The 16,313-nt window shown below is 49.4% G+C and overlaps 1 protein-coding gene across 7 annotated transcripts in view; it reads left to right on the top strand.

Moving 5' to 3' along the window:
- Positions 1-16,313, top strand: part of ADD3 (adducin 3) — a 225,006-nt gene that overhangs the window by 201,603 nt on the left and 7,090 nt on the right. For all 7 annotated transcript variants that reach the window (XM_074999205.1, XM_074999203.1, XM_074999207.1 and 4 more), the window contains one exon: positions 1,824-1,947. In XM_074999205.1, coding sequence (XP_074855306.1) covers positions 1,824-1,947 — 124 coding nt within the window. The remainder of the gene's footprint in view (positions 1-1,823; positions 1,948-16,313) is intronic.

The following is a 16,313-nucleotide window of genomic DNA, read 5'->3' as shown; positions in this document are numbered from 1 at the left end:
TTTCCTAGCACAGAAAGCTCCTGATTTTTGTTTAGTACAGATTTATTTATTTCTGAATTATACAGGTGGCCCTAACTATGTAATTTTGTATGTCTTGCTGGATAAATATAGAAAATCCTCTTATTGTGACAATGATTTTGTGTCATTTTTTGAGAGTGCAGCTGTCCCACAGTGTATGGGTTATTATGCCTGTTCCCTCACTTTAATTCCCTATAGTTTTGAAATGGTATTGTTTGTTTTTGTTTTGTTTTTTTTGTTTAGTGTAAGTTTCACCTTATTTATTTGGAAACTGTTTTAAAAAATCAGTTTCTCCATCACTTATTTCTGAAGTTTGATTTTATAAACAGTTTGCTGGTTTTAGACCAAGCAGAAACTGAAAGAAGATGATACTGAAATGTAGATGGAGGAATCGTATATGCTTTGGCTTTGGTTACACTATAGTGATCTGTCGACAGAAGTCACTGTTGGAGGAGATTTCCTGACAAAAAAACCACCCGGAAGAGCACTTCACTGTGTCGACAGAGCGGCTGGACTGCCCGTCTGCTCTCTCGATGAAACAGGCTCCCGGAAGCTGAGCACGCAGGTCTGCCCATTGTCCTAGACTCCCTGTCTGTCGACAGAAGCCCTTACAGAGCATCCACCCAGCTATTTTGTCCACAGGACCTGTCACCCAAAAGGCACTCTGCCTCAGCTGGGAGAAGCTGAAGGTTGTCAGTGGAAGTGCCGACTTTTGTAGACATACGGTCACAAAAACACATTCTGTGTGTGGGCGCTCCACCACCAGTTTTGTCAACAAAACCAGGGTTGTGTCGGCAAAACTCACTGGTATAGCTGTAGCCTTATTGTAGGAACTGTGAGAAGCAAGGACTGAATCATTCAGATGTCATAGAATGATTCAGACCCCATATTCCTGTGAATAACTGATGTAGAGCTGCCCTGGGTTGATAGTGAAGTCCTGCTGTTTTGATGGCTATTGAGAGGCCCGTGTAAAATAAGTTAGTTTTGATTAAGCTCTCTGTGTTATGAGAGGTCTCCGTTTCAGTGGGGTTTTGTTAGAATTCTCATCAGAATGGGTAAATATTAACTAAAGATTATCGCTCTTAGAGGTGGACTGTACAGAAGAGACTTGAGGCCCCTTGGTAGAAAAGAAGGAAGCTCAGAATCCTTCATTGTTTATAGCTGTTCCCCATGTTAGAACTTTGAGGTGGGATTGTTTTGAAAGTGACTGCCATGACTGAGGAATGAAAGTTCCTGAAATTCCATGTAACTTATTCTTGAGTCACTTGGCATTTTTGAAAATACTACCTGTAGCAGCCTATTAGACATTTGTCTCAAGCATTAAAATTAGCTTTTGTAAAAAATGAATTGAGATTTTAGATAAATCAAATTGTTTGAAATGGACAAAGTGGCATTTTCAAATGAGCTTAGATATTTGGACCGCAAGTCACCAAAGCAGTTTTGTATGTTCTTAGTACTTTAGTAAATGGATCCTATGGTGGCTCATCTGAGATCTCATACCATAAGTCATCCACTAATGCCTGTTGCCACTTGATATCAATAGCAACAGATTAGTCACCTGAAGTATCACCGAGGAGTTTCTTGAAGTGAGCACAAGTAAACTTGCTGGGTATTTGAATTTAATACCCAACTCCACAGTATTTAAATAAGCAAATGCTTATTAATTGATTCCAGTCAGATTTTTTATTCCTTCCATCCATGAAGTGCTCTTTTTTGTAGGTCTTTTGGCCCCAAACCTTGGGGAAAGAAAGGAACCAGTACTGTTAATCTTTCAGTTACTTATGTGTCTGACTTTCTCTTTCCAGCCTATGCAATTTGAGGAAGATGAGCATGAACCACCTGCTCCTCCCAATCCATTCAGCCATCTTACAGAAAAGGAACTAGAAGAGTACAAGAAGACAATTGAGCGCAAGCAGCAAGGAATGGAAGGTCAGTAGCTTAATCTGCCAAATGTTGAGAGTTAAGTTTGAGGTGGATGCTTCTTTGAAGAGATTCTGAAATGAACTCCATTTGAAGCAGTTGGGATTTTAATTACAATTAAACCTTGGTTGTTTAGAAAAATAGTAGATTAAACACCGGATATATAAAATCAGAAACGAGAAGGATATTAACTGTATTGTATATGCACTGAGTCCTATTAGTTTCTTGGCGTTTTAGAAGCATTTCCTTTATTAAACTGAGGAAGCTGGTGATGTTAAAATGTAATATTCTTTAGGACAGTAGTGAATGAGTGCTGTAAACATATCCAAAAGAAAAGAGACATTTCAATGAATAATTCCAAAGCATCTGAAATATTACTCTCGACTGCTATCATGTGAATACATCTTTCAAGAAAAATAAGTCTCTCTGTCCTATGCAATTATGGCAGCTAACAGTCACACTATGTTTAAAGACTCCCCAGTCAACCAAACCAAAAGTCAAATCAGAATGTGTCATTAAGTGAAGGGATTTTCCTAACAATAATTAAAGCCACTGCATCAACACGCATCAGTCTAAACAATGCTCACACTTAAATATCCTGAGTGTTTTTGTTGTTTTATTATTTGTGTGGTGGTCTCCAATGAGTCCTAATCATAGACCAGAACCCTGCTGTGCTAGACAGTGTACAAACATAGAACACACAGACAATCCTATTGCAAATTGCTTACAATCTATGTCAAGAGAAAACAGACAGATGCAGACAAACTGATGGGAGTACAGGGAGACAATGAGTCTGCATTGGTCAGCATGATACGTCCTTGTCACAGTGAACCACGTAGGCCTAGTAGTTATCAAGTTCAGTTGCGTGGCGGGGGAATGTACCATCACAGGAGAGATGTGAGGATAGTGAGGTACTTTTGTGAGTATTTATGGGGAGATGCTCCCATTTGCAAGGGGCAGCATGAGAGAGCCCAGAGTGCTTGTCTGAAATCATAATCCGGGAGTAATGAAGACTGACTGGAGTCAGGAGGTGGCGTCCCAGTTAGTGAGTAATAGGAGATCAGCGGGGTGGAATAGTGTCTAAAGCAGGAGTGGGCAATAAAAAAGCAGTGGCCCATCAGAGTTGGTTCCTGGTAGCCAGCTGCCACTATATTTACCTGCACCTCTGTAGGTGTTGGGTGATCACAGCTTTCATTGCCTGTGGACTGCCATTTGTTGCCAGTGAGAGCTGCAATCACTTAACCGCTCACCTGTGGAGATACACACAAATGTAGAGGTGGGGGTCTGCCAGGAGCTAGCCCTGGCAGACCGCCAGGATTTACCCACCCCTGGATGAGAGGGCTTTGAAAGTGAATATAAGTAATTTGTCTGATTTGAGTAGAGCAGGGGGCCTCAGAGGAGGAATACAAAGAGAGGCAATGGTATTTTTTAAAGCCACAAGCTAGGAAAATCTCTGCGGCACAAGTTTGAATGGATATGAGTGGGGCTCTTTTTGTTAAAAAGACTTAAAATAAAACAAGTAATCATGCTGGAAACTGCTTCCTAGAATTCTGAGAGAGTGCCCAGGGACTGAGCTGGCTGAGCAAGATTGAACCTTTATCTAATAGGAGGGGGGCACTATAAAACAGGCCTCAGTCCTTTACAGGGACCAAAGACGGATCCCTGTGAAGCCCCTGTGGAAAATGGGACTGGGAAGTTAAGGAAGTAAGAGGAGAACCCACTGAGGAGATAGTCACTGAAGCCAAGAGGAAAACAAGATTTTAACAAGAGGATGGTGACCATGTTGAAGGCAGCTTGACAGGTCACTGAGGATGGAGTACTGGCTGTGAAGATTTGTCATTGGAGATTTGGTGAGAGCAGTTTCAGAAGAGCACACGGTATGGCAGACAGATTAGAGAAGGTCTAGGATGGAATTGAAGGAGAGGAGCAAATGTACTTCTCCTGATGTAAGATCTATGTATGCAAAATCTCATATCTTACAATCTTCTTTGAAAGCTTTGCGCATCATAATAATAAGGCAAATCTGTCTAAATGAATTTCCAAGGGGGCTAGCTAAGGCTTTTCAGTAGCATGTTAGACTTTCAACAAACGAGCAAAAATATTTCTAAAATACAGTAAACTCTCAATTTAACAGATGAATGGGGGGAAGGGGTGTCTGTTAATGTCGGAAGTCTGTTAATCCGAATGGTTTACTGTTCTACAGGGTACGGTGTTCACCACAATGCCAGGCTGACCCGCCCCAAAAATAAATGCTGGCAATTTACCAGAGCTGCCGCCAAGGCTGGAGGAGCCACCTCTGCAGCCACCGCCCCTGGAGCCAACACATGCTCCTACCACTGTACCCCTAGTGGGAAGAGCATGTGGTGGCTCCAACAGCGGCAGCCCTGACAGCTCTCCTGAGTCACTGGCATTTATTTATTGCGGGCGGGGGGGGGTGTTATTTTCGATATCTGTTAAATTGGGGTTGATTAAATTGAGGGTCTACTGTATACCAGAAAGATTCAATTCACTCTGGAAACTGTACTTTATCATTCTTTGAGTGCTTTGTGATATTCATTCCAGTTAGGTGTGTGTGCACGTGCCACATGCCTGGCTGTTGGAAGTTTTCCATAGCAGCTACCCATTGGGTCAGCTGAGGAGTCCCCTGGAGCAGTGTCAGTATATGGTCCTCTATATATGACCCTGCCGACCCGATCCACCCTTCAGTTCTTTCTTACCACCCGTGTCTGTTGCTGGAACAGAGAGTCTTGCTTAGCAAGCAATTCACTTGTCCCTTTCATTGGTTATTCCTTGTTATAGTTATCTCTTCAGCTAGTTGTAATTTTTGTTAGCAGCAGATACGAAGGGTCATCCCCTTTCCCATCCAAGTTCCTTCTGAGACTTAAAGCATGCCCAGTTCTCAGGGTTTCAAGCCCTGTAGTTTCTCCTCAAAGCCCATGTCCACAGGCAATCCCCACAACTCTTGTCCTAAGTGTCGAGGGTGAGGCTTCCCAGACTAAAACGTGCAGGATCTGCTAGAATTTCAGACCTCAGTCCAGAAAGGAGCAGGACTTTTGAGTAAGGCAGCTACATGGGTAAGCAGAGGCAGGGCTCGGCACCAGGTTCTTCAGTGTGGAGTCCTCCCATGTTTTTTGATGCATTGCCAAGAAAGTACTCAGCGTGCCAACTTCAGCGCCGCTGCTCTCCAGCACCCAAAAAGCCAACTTCCTGGCTCCTCTCCCATTCCTCTGCTAGATGCAGCAACCATGTGAAGGTGGTACCATCACCACCAGCTGCTGCCAAGCCTGCGTCTCCTGCCAGGGACATAGTGCGTGGTCTGAGGGCCCTTAGTCCACAGTCAGCCACGCAGGCTCCAAACCATCCAGCACGCCCCATCCTCCTGGACTCCCTGCAGGTGGAGGAGGTGGCAATGCCCACGTTCATCCAGCTGGGCCTCATGCTCCACACCAACAAATCCATCCTCATTCCAACTGAGAGGATAAAGTGCATTGGAGCAGTCTTGGATGCAACTCAAGCAAGAGCATTCCTGCCCAAACTAGGTTTCGTGGCTGTCACACACTAATCAGATTTCCCACCACTATGGCACAGCACATAAGTGACCCCATGCACCAGGCTGAGACTCAGATCCACACAGGTTTGACCCGCTTCAACATGCTGCCTGAGCTGTGACAGCTTAGACATGGTAGTGATGATTCCTCATCACATCTTCAAGTTTCTGCCTGCCAAGAATTCCTGTGTCACCTATGAGGATGGGGTACAGTCCTTCCACCTAGTATCATAGCATTCTCTACAAGGACCCAGGCTTCATTGGCTGCATTTCTGCCACTTCCTGAGATCTGCAGAGCAGCAACGTAGTCATCTGTTCACACATTTAGATCGCACTATGACTTTATCCCACGACTGGGGAAGGCTTGGGAGTCATCTAACTGGAAATAATATAAAAGCACCCGAAGATGGTTACCTTCTTGTAACTGTTCTTTGAGATATGGTGTTCATATTTATTACGCATCCACCCACTTTCCCTCTGTCAGAGTAGCTGGCCAGAAAGAACCCAAGGGGGATCAGGTCAGCTGGTTCATATAGGCTGTGTCTACAGGGAGCCTACCATGAAAAGGGCAAAATCGAAAGCCAGAAATCAACATACCGGCTTTTGAAAGCATACGACCACACAGCAAAGGCGGATCGCAGTCCCATCCCGTTATTTCAAAAGGGAGCGTCCACACGTGTCCAATCGCCCTTTTGAAAGAAGGGAGGCGGAGATGCTGTGGCTGGGGTCAAATGGCTGCAAAGCCCTTCCGGGGGCCCACAGCGAGCCTTTTCGTTAAAGGGCCCCCCTCCAATTCCCCTGCCCTCCACTAGCCGAGGCCTGCTGAGCTGCCATCAGCGACGCAGACTGCAGCGCAGCCGCACCATGGCTGACAACACACTTCTCCTCGCACTGGAATCAGACATCATGGACACTGCTGCCCGCCTTGTCTGCACAGTCACTGCAGCTGCCCCCCTCCTCCTCAGGAGACAGAACAGCCCCCCTGAGGACATGGAACCCCCCCAGCCTGCACCCCCTGGCACCCCAGTGCCCATGGGGCCACCCCAGCAGAAAGGACTGGTGGGAGCGACTGGTTCTGGGGCAATGAGACAATGCCACATGGTTCTGGAACTTCTGCATGAGCCAGGACACACCTTCCAGGAGCTCTGCCATTGGCTGGCACCCACACTGAGGCACCGGGACACCACCATGCAGCGTGCACTCCCCCTCGAGAAACGGGTCACGATTGCGATATGGAAACTGGCCACCCCAGATTCCTACCGCTCAGTGGGGCACTAGTTTGGGATGGGCAAGGCTACTGTTGGAGTGGTGTTCATGGAGGTAAACCAGGCCCAGGGTGCACCCCCAGCACAGGGAGTGGGGAGGGGTCCCATGGGCACAGGGAACCCCTGGGGGCTGCTGGGTTGGGGAGGGGCTGATGGCCAGGAGTGGGATGGGGGGACACTGGCTGGGAATACTTTGTCACCGTCATGAGAGTGCATGGCCTCCATCCCATACAGGTTGTCTGTGACATAAACGCCATGCTCCTGCATTGAGTCATCTGTGTCAGGGACCTGGACACCATCATCAGGGGTTTCTCCTTGTTGGGTTCCCAAACTGCTTCAGTGCCCTGGATGGGATGCAGATCCCCATCCACGCCCCACCACACAGCACCGGCCACTATATCAACCAGAAGGGCTACCACTCGGTGGTCCTCCAGGCCCTGGTGGAACACAAGGGCCAGATCCTAGACATCTGCATGGGCTGGTCGGGGTGAACCCACAACGCCAGGGTCTTCCACAATTCTGGCCTGTGCTGGCGTATGGAGGCCGGCACCTTCATCCCCCAGTGGGAGATGCTGGTTGGGGACACCACCATGCCGCTATGCCTGGTTGCGGATATGGCCCTATACCGGTCACCTTGACTCCAGCCCAGAGGCTTTCAACACCCGCCTCAACCAGGCCCAGCGTGTGGTCGAGAGGGCCTTAGGGCACCTCAAGGGGCAGTGGCAATGCCTCCTTGCCCGCCTTGAGGTCAGGGTGTGCCATGTCCCATAAGTAATGGGCGCCTGCTGCATCCTCCACAACATTGTGGAGGAAAAAGAGGACACCTATGTCCAGGGGTGGGCAGCTGAGGCCACCATGGGGTTTGAGCAGCTGGCCGCTGTCGTAAGTCACCAGGCAAATCGTGACGGGGTCCGGATCCAGGAGGCCCTCCAGTTAAGCCTCACCCCTGAGCCGCACTGACTCCCCTGCTAATGCCTACCCCTCACGCATCCACCCCCCAGCACATGGACCACCACCACACCCATGCCTCCCCCCACGGGACACAGGCATTAATGCACAATAAACCTTTACCAGCTTATACCAAAAACTAGTATTGTATGTGAACATGTAACTATTTACAATGTGGGTGGGGGGACATCCATGTATGTTGTGGGGCAGGTGGCGCCAGAACTGGCAGGAGGGTGGGGAGGGGCCTGAACTGGGAGGGTCACTTAGGCATGGGGTTTGTGGGCTGAGAGTCCTGCCAGCCCCAGGATCCCCTTCCCCCCCAGGAGTGAGTTCCATGGCAGGGCTGGGACAGGGCGGGGAGCACCAGAAGGTAGGGATGTGGTGGGACTGCAATGAGGCCATCGGGGTGGGGTGGGGGCATTGGGGTGAGGGCGTCTGGGGGGGCGTGGGGTGGGCAGGGGCCTCTTGGGGGAGCCTCTGCAGGAGACTCGGGGGTGGGCAGCTGGGGGAGTGTGCGGAGGGCCAGGAGTCGTACCACATTGCCCACGTGCTCCTGCAGAGTCCCTTGGCTGCCCTCCAGGCAGAACATGAAGTGTTCCCATGCCTCCCTCCGCCATGCCAAGTTGGCCTCCTCCAGCTAGATGTGGCGCTTTGTAAGCTCTGCCTGGCGGAGGTTGGCAGGGTTGTTCCCTGTGCGCCACTGCAACCTCCGCCTGCACACTCTGGCGTTGGTGCTGCTGGAGGTGCATGGCGTCTGTCCGATGCGTCCGGGGGGCTCTCAGGGACCAGCAAGGCTGATGAGCTGTGTGGGCCCTCAATTGCTGTACCTGGATGGGAAGACAGGTGGCATGTCAGTCCCTGAGCAGGACCCTTTCCCCCTGTCCTCTCCCACCCCCACAGGGCCCATCCGTGGTGAGCATGGCATCAGTGCGGCTTCAGGTGTACACAGGGCTTCCCCCCCCACGTGGGACCATCCCTGGGAGTGGGCTGGCCCGTGTGTCCCCTTGGTGACTGGGTGCCCAGAGCTGTCCACAGGTCTGGGTGCTGGGTGGTGTGGGTGGGTGCAAGGAGCATGTTTGGGGCTGTGGCCAGCTGGGGTATCTGGTCCCCTCCTGGCCTGTGCCCGGTCCACTGGCAGGGGTGCCCCCCCTGCCCTGCCAACTGGGGTGTTGGCCCCACTGTGCACTTACTCGGGGGGCCCATGATGAGCTCCGGCGATGCCTGGCTCCCTATGGCCCAGCTGGATGACCATGAGGGGACATCTATGACAAGGTTGTCCTCATTGCTGTACCAGTCCCAGGTGGTGTCCATCTCCTGGCTCTGGCTGGCTAGTCCTGGCTTCTCCAGCTCCTCCAGCTTGGGCTGGTCCACGGAAGTGTCCAGGACTGCTGGGGTCAGGGAGCTGTCCCGGGGCCCCAAGATGGTGCAGAGCTCCCAATAGTAGGGGTGGGTGGTGGGACCTGCCCCTGAGCACCTGGCCTCATCCCACACCCAGGCATAGCCCCTACAGTTTGCTCTGGACTTGCTCTGGGGCCCGCTCTGGGTGGCCTTGGCTGGTCAGTCCATGGGCCAGGTGGGTGAAGGCAGCAGTGTTCCTCCACTTGACCCTCATCTCCCAGAGGATCTCCTTTTCCTTCCAGAGACCTAGGAGGTATCGGAGTTCAGGGTCCATCCAAGAGGGGCCCCTTTTCTTTTTTTCTGGGATGGGCTCCTGGGATCCCTGTGAGGGCTCTGAGGGGGGGACCTGGGCTCAGGAGGTTGCTGGCCACTGGCCATGTGGCCTTTGCTGTTGTCAGGGGCAGCTGAGCGGGCGTGCTGGTGGCAGTTTGTGCTGTTGCACCTTGCGTGCTCTCAGCTTCCTGCCACGGGGTTTCCGGGTCCGTGCAGCTTTAAGAGCAGCTGGACGCGTGGGTCATAGAGCTCCGCTCTGCAGGGCAGGGCGTCTCTGCACTCTGGCTGGATGCTGTCGTGGAGGACTCCTCTTTTGAAAGAGTGGGACGTGGAGTGTCTACACTTGTCTTCTTTTGATGCTGTTTTTTGATGGGGGATGCTCTTCCCACTACGGGATCGGGGTCTGGCTTTCGATGTCTGTGCCATGTTCCTCCAATTTCTGATCGAAAGAGCACATGGCACATGTAGATGCTCCCTCTGCTCATTTGAAAGAGGGCCAGTCTTTTTGAAATAACGTGCACATGTAGACACAGCGATATAGAATGCCATGCTGACACCACTCCAGGGGGCTCTACAGCCAACCCAGTGAGTAGTTGCTGGGGTAACTTCCAAAAGCTGTGCACATGGCATGCACACACTACTAATTCAGATAAGGATGAATCGTACATCTTGAAGAACAATAGCTACGAGAAGGTAACTGCTTTTTTTTTTTTTTTTTTTTTTTTTTGCTGCTAAGTATCTGCAAGAAAACTTTTAACATAGTACTTTTATTTCAAAGGTTCATTTGTATTAGTTATATTTCTAAAAGGTCAGTCCCAGCCATTAGCAAAGCAGCTTTAACTTTGTCCCTCAGAGCATCTGGGATCATCTCAAACTGACAGCTGATTAAGGGGGAGAAATTGAAGCAGGTGTATTAATTCTTGTAATCAGGGACTGAGTTCTGCTTCCATGGAAGTCAGAGTCAAAAATCTTACCAACTTCAGTGGGAGTGGGAGCGGGAGCGGGAGCGGGAGCAGCCCCTAACACTAATCTATTGAGATGAAATTTGAAGTTAAGTTTAGAAAGTAATCATTTACTATAGCGGGGTCACTTATTTACTAATTTTTATCTGAACATTTGTATGAATCTAACAGTTACAAGGACAACTAAACTAACCCATGATTCAAAAGCAACTATGGTATCGTCCAGTACCTATGGACTATGGCTGTGGCTGTGCCTATTTTTTTTGTTACCTGATGTGACATTGAAAGTCACTAACACCAAATGACTTCTGAAATACAAGGTTGTGAACTCTTTGTGCACTTCAAATATAGTCATCAAAGATGGAAGAGGCAATGAGATTGTCTCTGTCTTCCTACAAATGCAAATTCTTTGAATATACTTAGACATCCTTTAATGCATATTCATCTGAAAAATCAAATTCTAGTGACCTGAAAGAACAGCAATTGACACTTCTGCATCAAAAATATGGCATACTCTATTGCCAGCTTCCTCTTTCTCCAAAATCTGGCTGCCACAAAGACAGATCTTAGGGACTGGTCTTTCCTTTTAACAGCCAGGTGGAGGGCTTGAAAAGGAGTGTGTGACATTGTATCTGTGACCACAGACCAAAGAGTCAGTCCTCATTAGTGGATGTGAGAGGGCTCAGAATAATCATCCTGTTAAGCCCCCTCTTAGGTAGCGTCTGTTGGATCCATTCAAGCAAGATTGTCTCCAGAACAGTCTCCTCCTCGTCTCCTCCCCTCAGAATGTGTAGATTGGTTGTCTGTGGCATAGGGGGTGTAGTTCCAGAACAAATCAGTGATATCTTGAGATTCATGGTGTGTAGCAGTCCTGTGGGGTCCAAGCTTGAAGAAGCTATGTTCTTTGAACCAAAAAAGGCAGGTTTTTTGATCCTTTACTACATGTCCTCTTCTATGGAAGCCTACTCAGGGCATAGGAATATGTTGGACAGCTCACGTGCCATCTAGGTCAGAACCAGGGTTTAAATTTTCATTTTGGTTTTCTTTTACATGGATACTATTCACCTTAGGAATTTTGACCTTTTGGTTTGTCACCTCTTGAAATAGCTTCTTAGGCCAAGTCTACACTAGCACTTAAAGTCAATTGTAGATACAGAATTCCTGCTGCTAAGACAATTGCTTAGCGGGAATCAGCTTATCTACAATCAACTTACCTGGCTGTCCGCACTGAGGGAGGTTGACAGGAGAAACTCACCTGTTCACCTCCCTTACTCCTTGTGATATTGAGGAGTACAGTGGTCAACTGCTGACCCCGATAGTAGAGATGCGTGAAGTTGTACTAGGCAGTGTGAAATTGAACCCCAGAAGATTGACCCTGACTGGGTCAATCTTCCAGGTAGTAAAGCCATACCCTTAGGCTATGTCTACACTTCATCTTATGTCAGCAGAATGTCTGTTGCTCAGGAGTGTGAATAAATCACCCCCTGAACAGCATAAGTTATCCCAACATAAGCATTGGTGTGCTCAACACTGTGCCCATTCCTCTGTGAGCAGATATACCTCTGCTGATATACCACCTTGAATGGCAGGCGTTGGTTTTATTATGCCAATGAGATCTTCACCAGATGTGCTATAGTGGCACAGATATATTGATTCAGGTGCCACACTGTATGTGCACATATGCCCTCTGTCTCTTCAATGAATGTTGACAAAAACAAGTTCTTCTGAACAGAATGCAGAGCCTGAGCATAACTGCTCATTTTACAAGATCTGCAGCAGCTTCCTCTAGGAAGCCTTGCTACAGGAAATGTGCGAAGTACAGCAACCTGCCATTCTTTGCATGTATTCACTTAACCACTGCAACTAAGATGGCTTTTCATTGCCAGGTGCTGAGAGCAATAACAGCAGGAGATTTGCTTCTTTCTGTTCTCACCTTGTAACACATTTCTCTCCTTGCTGCCACTCCCCCACGAGTTGTTTATTACTTTCATCCTGGAGACTGCTAGAGAGACACTGTGGCCTGTAGTGATGGCAGCTAAATTTCAGAGCAAACAATATCCTAATTGTTCTTTTTTATCTGACTGCAACAGGACAAATGCAATTTGTAGCGGAAAGTATCAGAGTTCCTTTTTCCGCTCAGATTCTTGTTGCATGTTCAGTGCTGATAATCATTATTTTTTAACTGTCTTCCCATCCCTCCCATTTAAATATCTTGAAGAGAAAGTAGTTCTTATTGATTAGCTAAATAGTGGAATTAAGTTTCAAAGATTAATCTCCTGATATAATACTGAAGTGCTCCAGTGGACAGAGGCTCTTGGCATGTTATAAGGAATTACAAAGCAACGGCTGTATACAGTGGTGGTGTAGCCATGGGTGACCCAGAATATTAGAGAGGCAAGGTGGGTCAGGTGGTATCTTTAATATACCAACTTTTGTTGATGAGAGAAACAGGCTTTTGTATCTCACAACAGCAGATGATCTAGTAAAAGATATTACCTCAGTCACCTCGTGTTTTTCATAGAAGGGACTGATGGTTAAGGCTGTGTGTCTGTCACAGATTTCGTCATTTCTGCAGTAGCTGTTGAAGCTAGCCTTGAGGCTTCCTGATCAGTTCAGGCAGCTTGTGGGGCAGTCTCAGGATCAGGCCACTGCTTGCGCTGCCCATGCCTGCAGCAACAGTGGTTTGGGAGTGGGAGGGGGACGCAGGGCTGGAGAAGAGGGTTGCAGTGCTGTGTGGTGCTTATCTCAGGTTTGGGGATCCCCAGAAGTGGCTAGCATGTCCCTGCTGCTTCTGGCAAGCTGCATAGAACCAGGCAGGGATCCTGAAAGCCCCACCAATCCTTTCCCTTCACTCCCCGCCCCCAAGAAACACTGGGGGGGCACCCTCTGAGCACTGGCACCCACCTGCCTTCACCTGCTTAGTCTTATATTCCAGTGTCATTGTAATTCATTTTATTTACTCTACTAATTTGTCGTACATGCAGAATCCCCAGTTTTAATAACTTAATTATCCATCTCCATTTATTTTGCTGTGTATTCTATAGCTAAGTGTAAATATTTATAAGCCCATTGAAGTGAATAACAGAGCTGTTACAAATTTACCCCAAATTTCAATTTTGAACTGCAGTTCTTTGGTTCAGATACTGTCAGGCTAGTAAACTATTTCAAGACAACTGTGTGGGGTCAGTGCTAGATTCTCAAGAGAACCACTAATTGACCAATGAAGGGTCCTGTGGCACCTTATAGACTAACAGAAAAGTTTTGAGCATGAGCTTCTTCTTCGAGAGGTCCCCGTGGGTGCTCCACAGTAGGTGTCGGGTTCACCCGACGCCGCAGATCGGAATTCTTCTAGCAGTTTCCACTGGATTGTGCATGCACCGATGGGCACCGCTCCCTTGCGCACCCTCGGTCATGTGCGCGATCTGGTCCCCGCCAGTTCCTTCTCAACCGCCAACGGCTGCAGACGGAATCCGCTCCAGCTCTAAAGCCTGAGACAGATAAGATAGTTGTTTTTACTTGTTAGCTCGTTGTTCTTACTATTATACAAAAAAAAAAAAAAAAGTGGAAAAAAAAACCATACAAAATAGTAGGAGAGAAGAGGAACGGGGAGCGGACAAAGAAGTCTGGTTAAGCCGTCCGCTACCCTGAAGGCCGTGAATGTTATTTGGGTTGTAGAACGCACTGATTAGCGGCTAAGTACCCTATTAACAGTAAAGACTCACCGCAACGTCTTCCTCAGGGTTTAAGAAGTGTGAGTCATGCCGCGAGGCTATGCCGGCCTCTGATGGGCATAGTAAGTGCATTCGCTGCCTGGGTGAGTCCCATGTTTGTTACACAGAAGTGTTCGCACTGCGCTAAGCTTACAGCCAGGGCCAGGAAAGACAGAAAGATGATGCTCAAAATGATCTTGTTTGATAAGGCCCTTCAGCCTGAGCCGCCGGAGAAGCCTCACACAGAAGGGCCCTCTGGGTTGCATAAAAGGAAGGCGGCTTCTTTGACCCCCTCTGTGCAAAAGAAGAGGAAACTCTCCCCGGCCCGATCCTTGCCAGTGGTTTCAGCGAGCAGGACGAGTGGAACACAGAGCCCTGAGCCGCAGGCTGATGAAAGCAGCAGCGCGGTCGCGCACATGGCCAGGGCTGGGCCTCCGGCTATTCAGCAGTCGGCACTGCGGGCACCAGCGCGGCAAGCGCCGGAATCGGCAGTGCCACCTCACGCGGCACCGGCTCTCACGGCGCCGATGGCGCAGGGGCACCCAGCACGGGGCCCGGTGGCGCCGAAGGAAGCTACCCGCGCAGCACCGTTTATGACGGTACCAAGTGCAGCACCGACAGCAGGGCCGAGATCCCTGGCATGGGAGGGGGCGGCGCCCACCCTGCAGGGGCAGGGGAAAGCTAGAGCCAAAGCCCGGCACTTCAGTCCATCTCCAGGCAGGGCTGCAATGCCGTTATCACCCAGCCCCGCCCCCCCCGAGATACACACGCCGCGTCGCCGGGCGGCAACTCCACCGGCCTATTTCAGACCTCCCTCTCCGTTCCTCCAAGCACCTTCGCCTTGGCTCAGGCCACCTTCACCCTTTTTGGGCATAGATCCCTATGAGTACTATCACATACCAGCTTCACCATTATCAATGTCGTCACGGAGATCCCGCTCTCCCAGACATCATGGGTACACACTGCAATCATGGTCCAGGTCTCCATCACCGGGCCCTTGTCCATGTTGTTATGGTCATCCTCGTCATACTGAACACCGACATCGGAGGTCTAGATCCAGGGGCAGATCCCCTCCCACTCCTCGCCAATACCCCCGTGTACACTCTCGCTCTGGGAGAGGAGCGCAGCTGTCTCAAGGGGAATTCGGTCCAGAGTCCTGAGACTTCCCTTCACAGCCCATGAGGGAGCAAGCATACCAGCGAATCTGGGAGCCAGAGGACTTGGGGGGAGGCTTATCCTAGCGGCTCCTCCTCATTCTCACCAGATGAGGCAATTGTCCCTGGGGATGTCTCCCCTCCGGATGACCTTAAACAATTCCAAGAGCTGTTCAAAAAAGTAGCACACACGCAGGACATTCAAATAGCAGAGGTGCAGGAGAAGCATCATAAACTCCTGAAAAATTTGAGACCCCCGGCTTCATCTAAAATCGCTATTCCACTGGACGAAGCCATTATGGAGTCAGCCACTAACATATGGCAGACTCCGCCCTCTATTCCGCCTACGAATAAAAGGGCAGATAAGAAATAGTTAGTTCGTCCCAGCCAAGGGCATGGAATTCTTGTTTAGCCACCCACAGCCCAATTCTTTGGTGGTCGAATCATCCCAGCAGAGGTCGAAGACGCCTCAGTACAAATCACGGGGGTCAGATAAAGATGCTAAGAAATTAGAGCTGTTCGGCAGGAAGGTCTACTCCTCCTCTACCTTATTACTGAGAATGGCAAACTACGCGGCACGTTCAGCAAACAATAACTTTGACAACTACTCTAGACTTACCTCTCTCATGGATTCCCTCCCGGAGGACAAGAAGCTGGTGTTAAAGGCGATCATCCAGGAGGGCTACGCGGCCTCGCGAACAGGAGTTCAGATTGCCCTGGACGTGGCGGACATAGCGGCACGCTCAACAGCCGCAGCAGTGGTAATGCGTAGGGAATCCTGGCTCCAGATGTCTGGTATCTCCAGAGATCTACAGGCGAAGATCGTGGATCTTCCCTTCGACAAGCAAAAGCCGTTTGCAGAATCAACCGACTCGGTCCTACACTCTAGCAAAGATTCGAGGGCCACACTTAAGACCTTGGGTATCTACACTCCTCCATACAAGAAAAAGAAATTCTATCCTCAGCAAAGGCGCTACGCTTACCAACCACAACGCTCACAATATCAGCGAGGCTATGACCAAGGGCGCCATCAACAGCAGCAACAGTACAGGGCCCCAGGCGACGTTCTCAACAAAGTTGCACAACCTTGGGACAAGCCCAGAGGCAGCAAGTTTGAC

The sequence above is a fragment of the Carettochelys insculpta genome, chromosome 7 (assembly GCF_033958435.1).
Source record: "Carettochelys insculpta isolate YL-2023 chromosome 7, ASM3395843v1, whole genome shotgun sequence".
Lineage (NCBI taxonomy): Eukaryota > Metazoa > Chordata > Testudines > Carettochelyidae > Carettochelys > Carettochelys insculpta.
The sequence above is the reverse complement of the archived record's forward strand: the minus strand, read 5'-3'. Positions and strand labels throughout refer to the sequence as shown.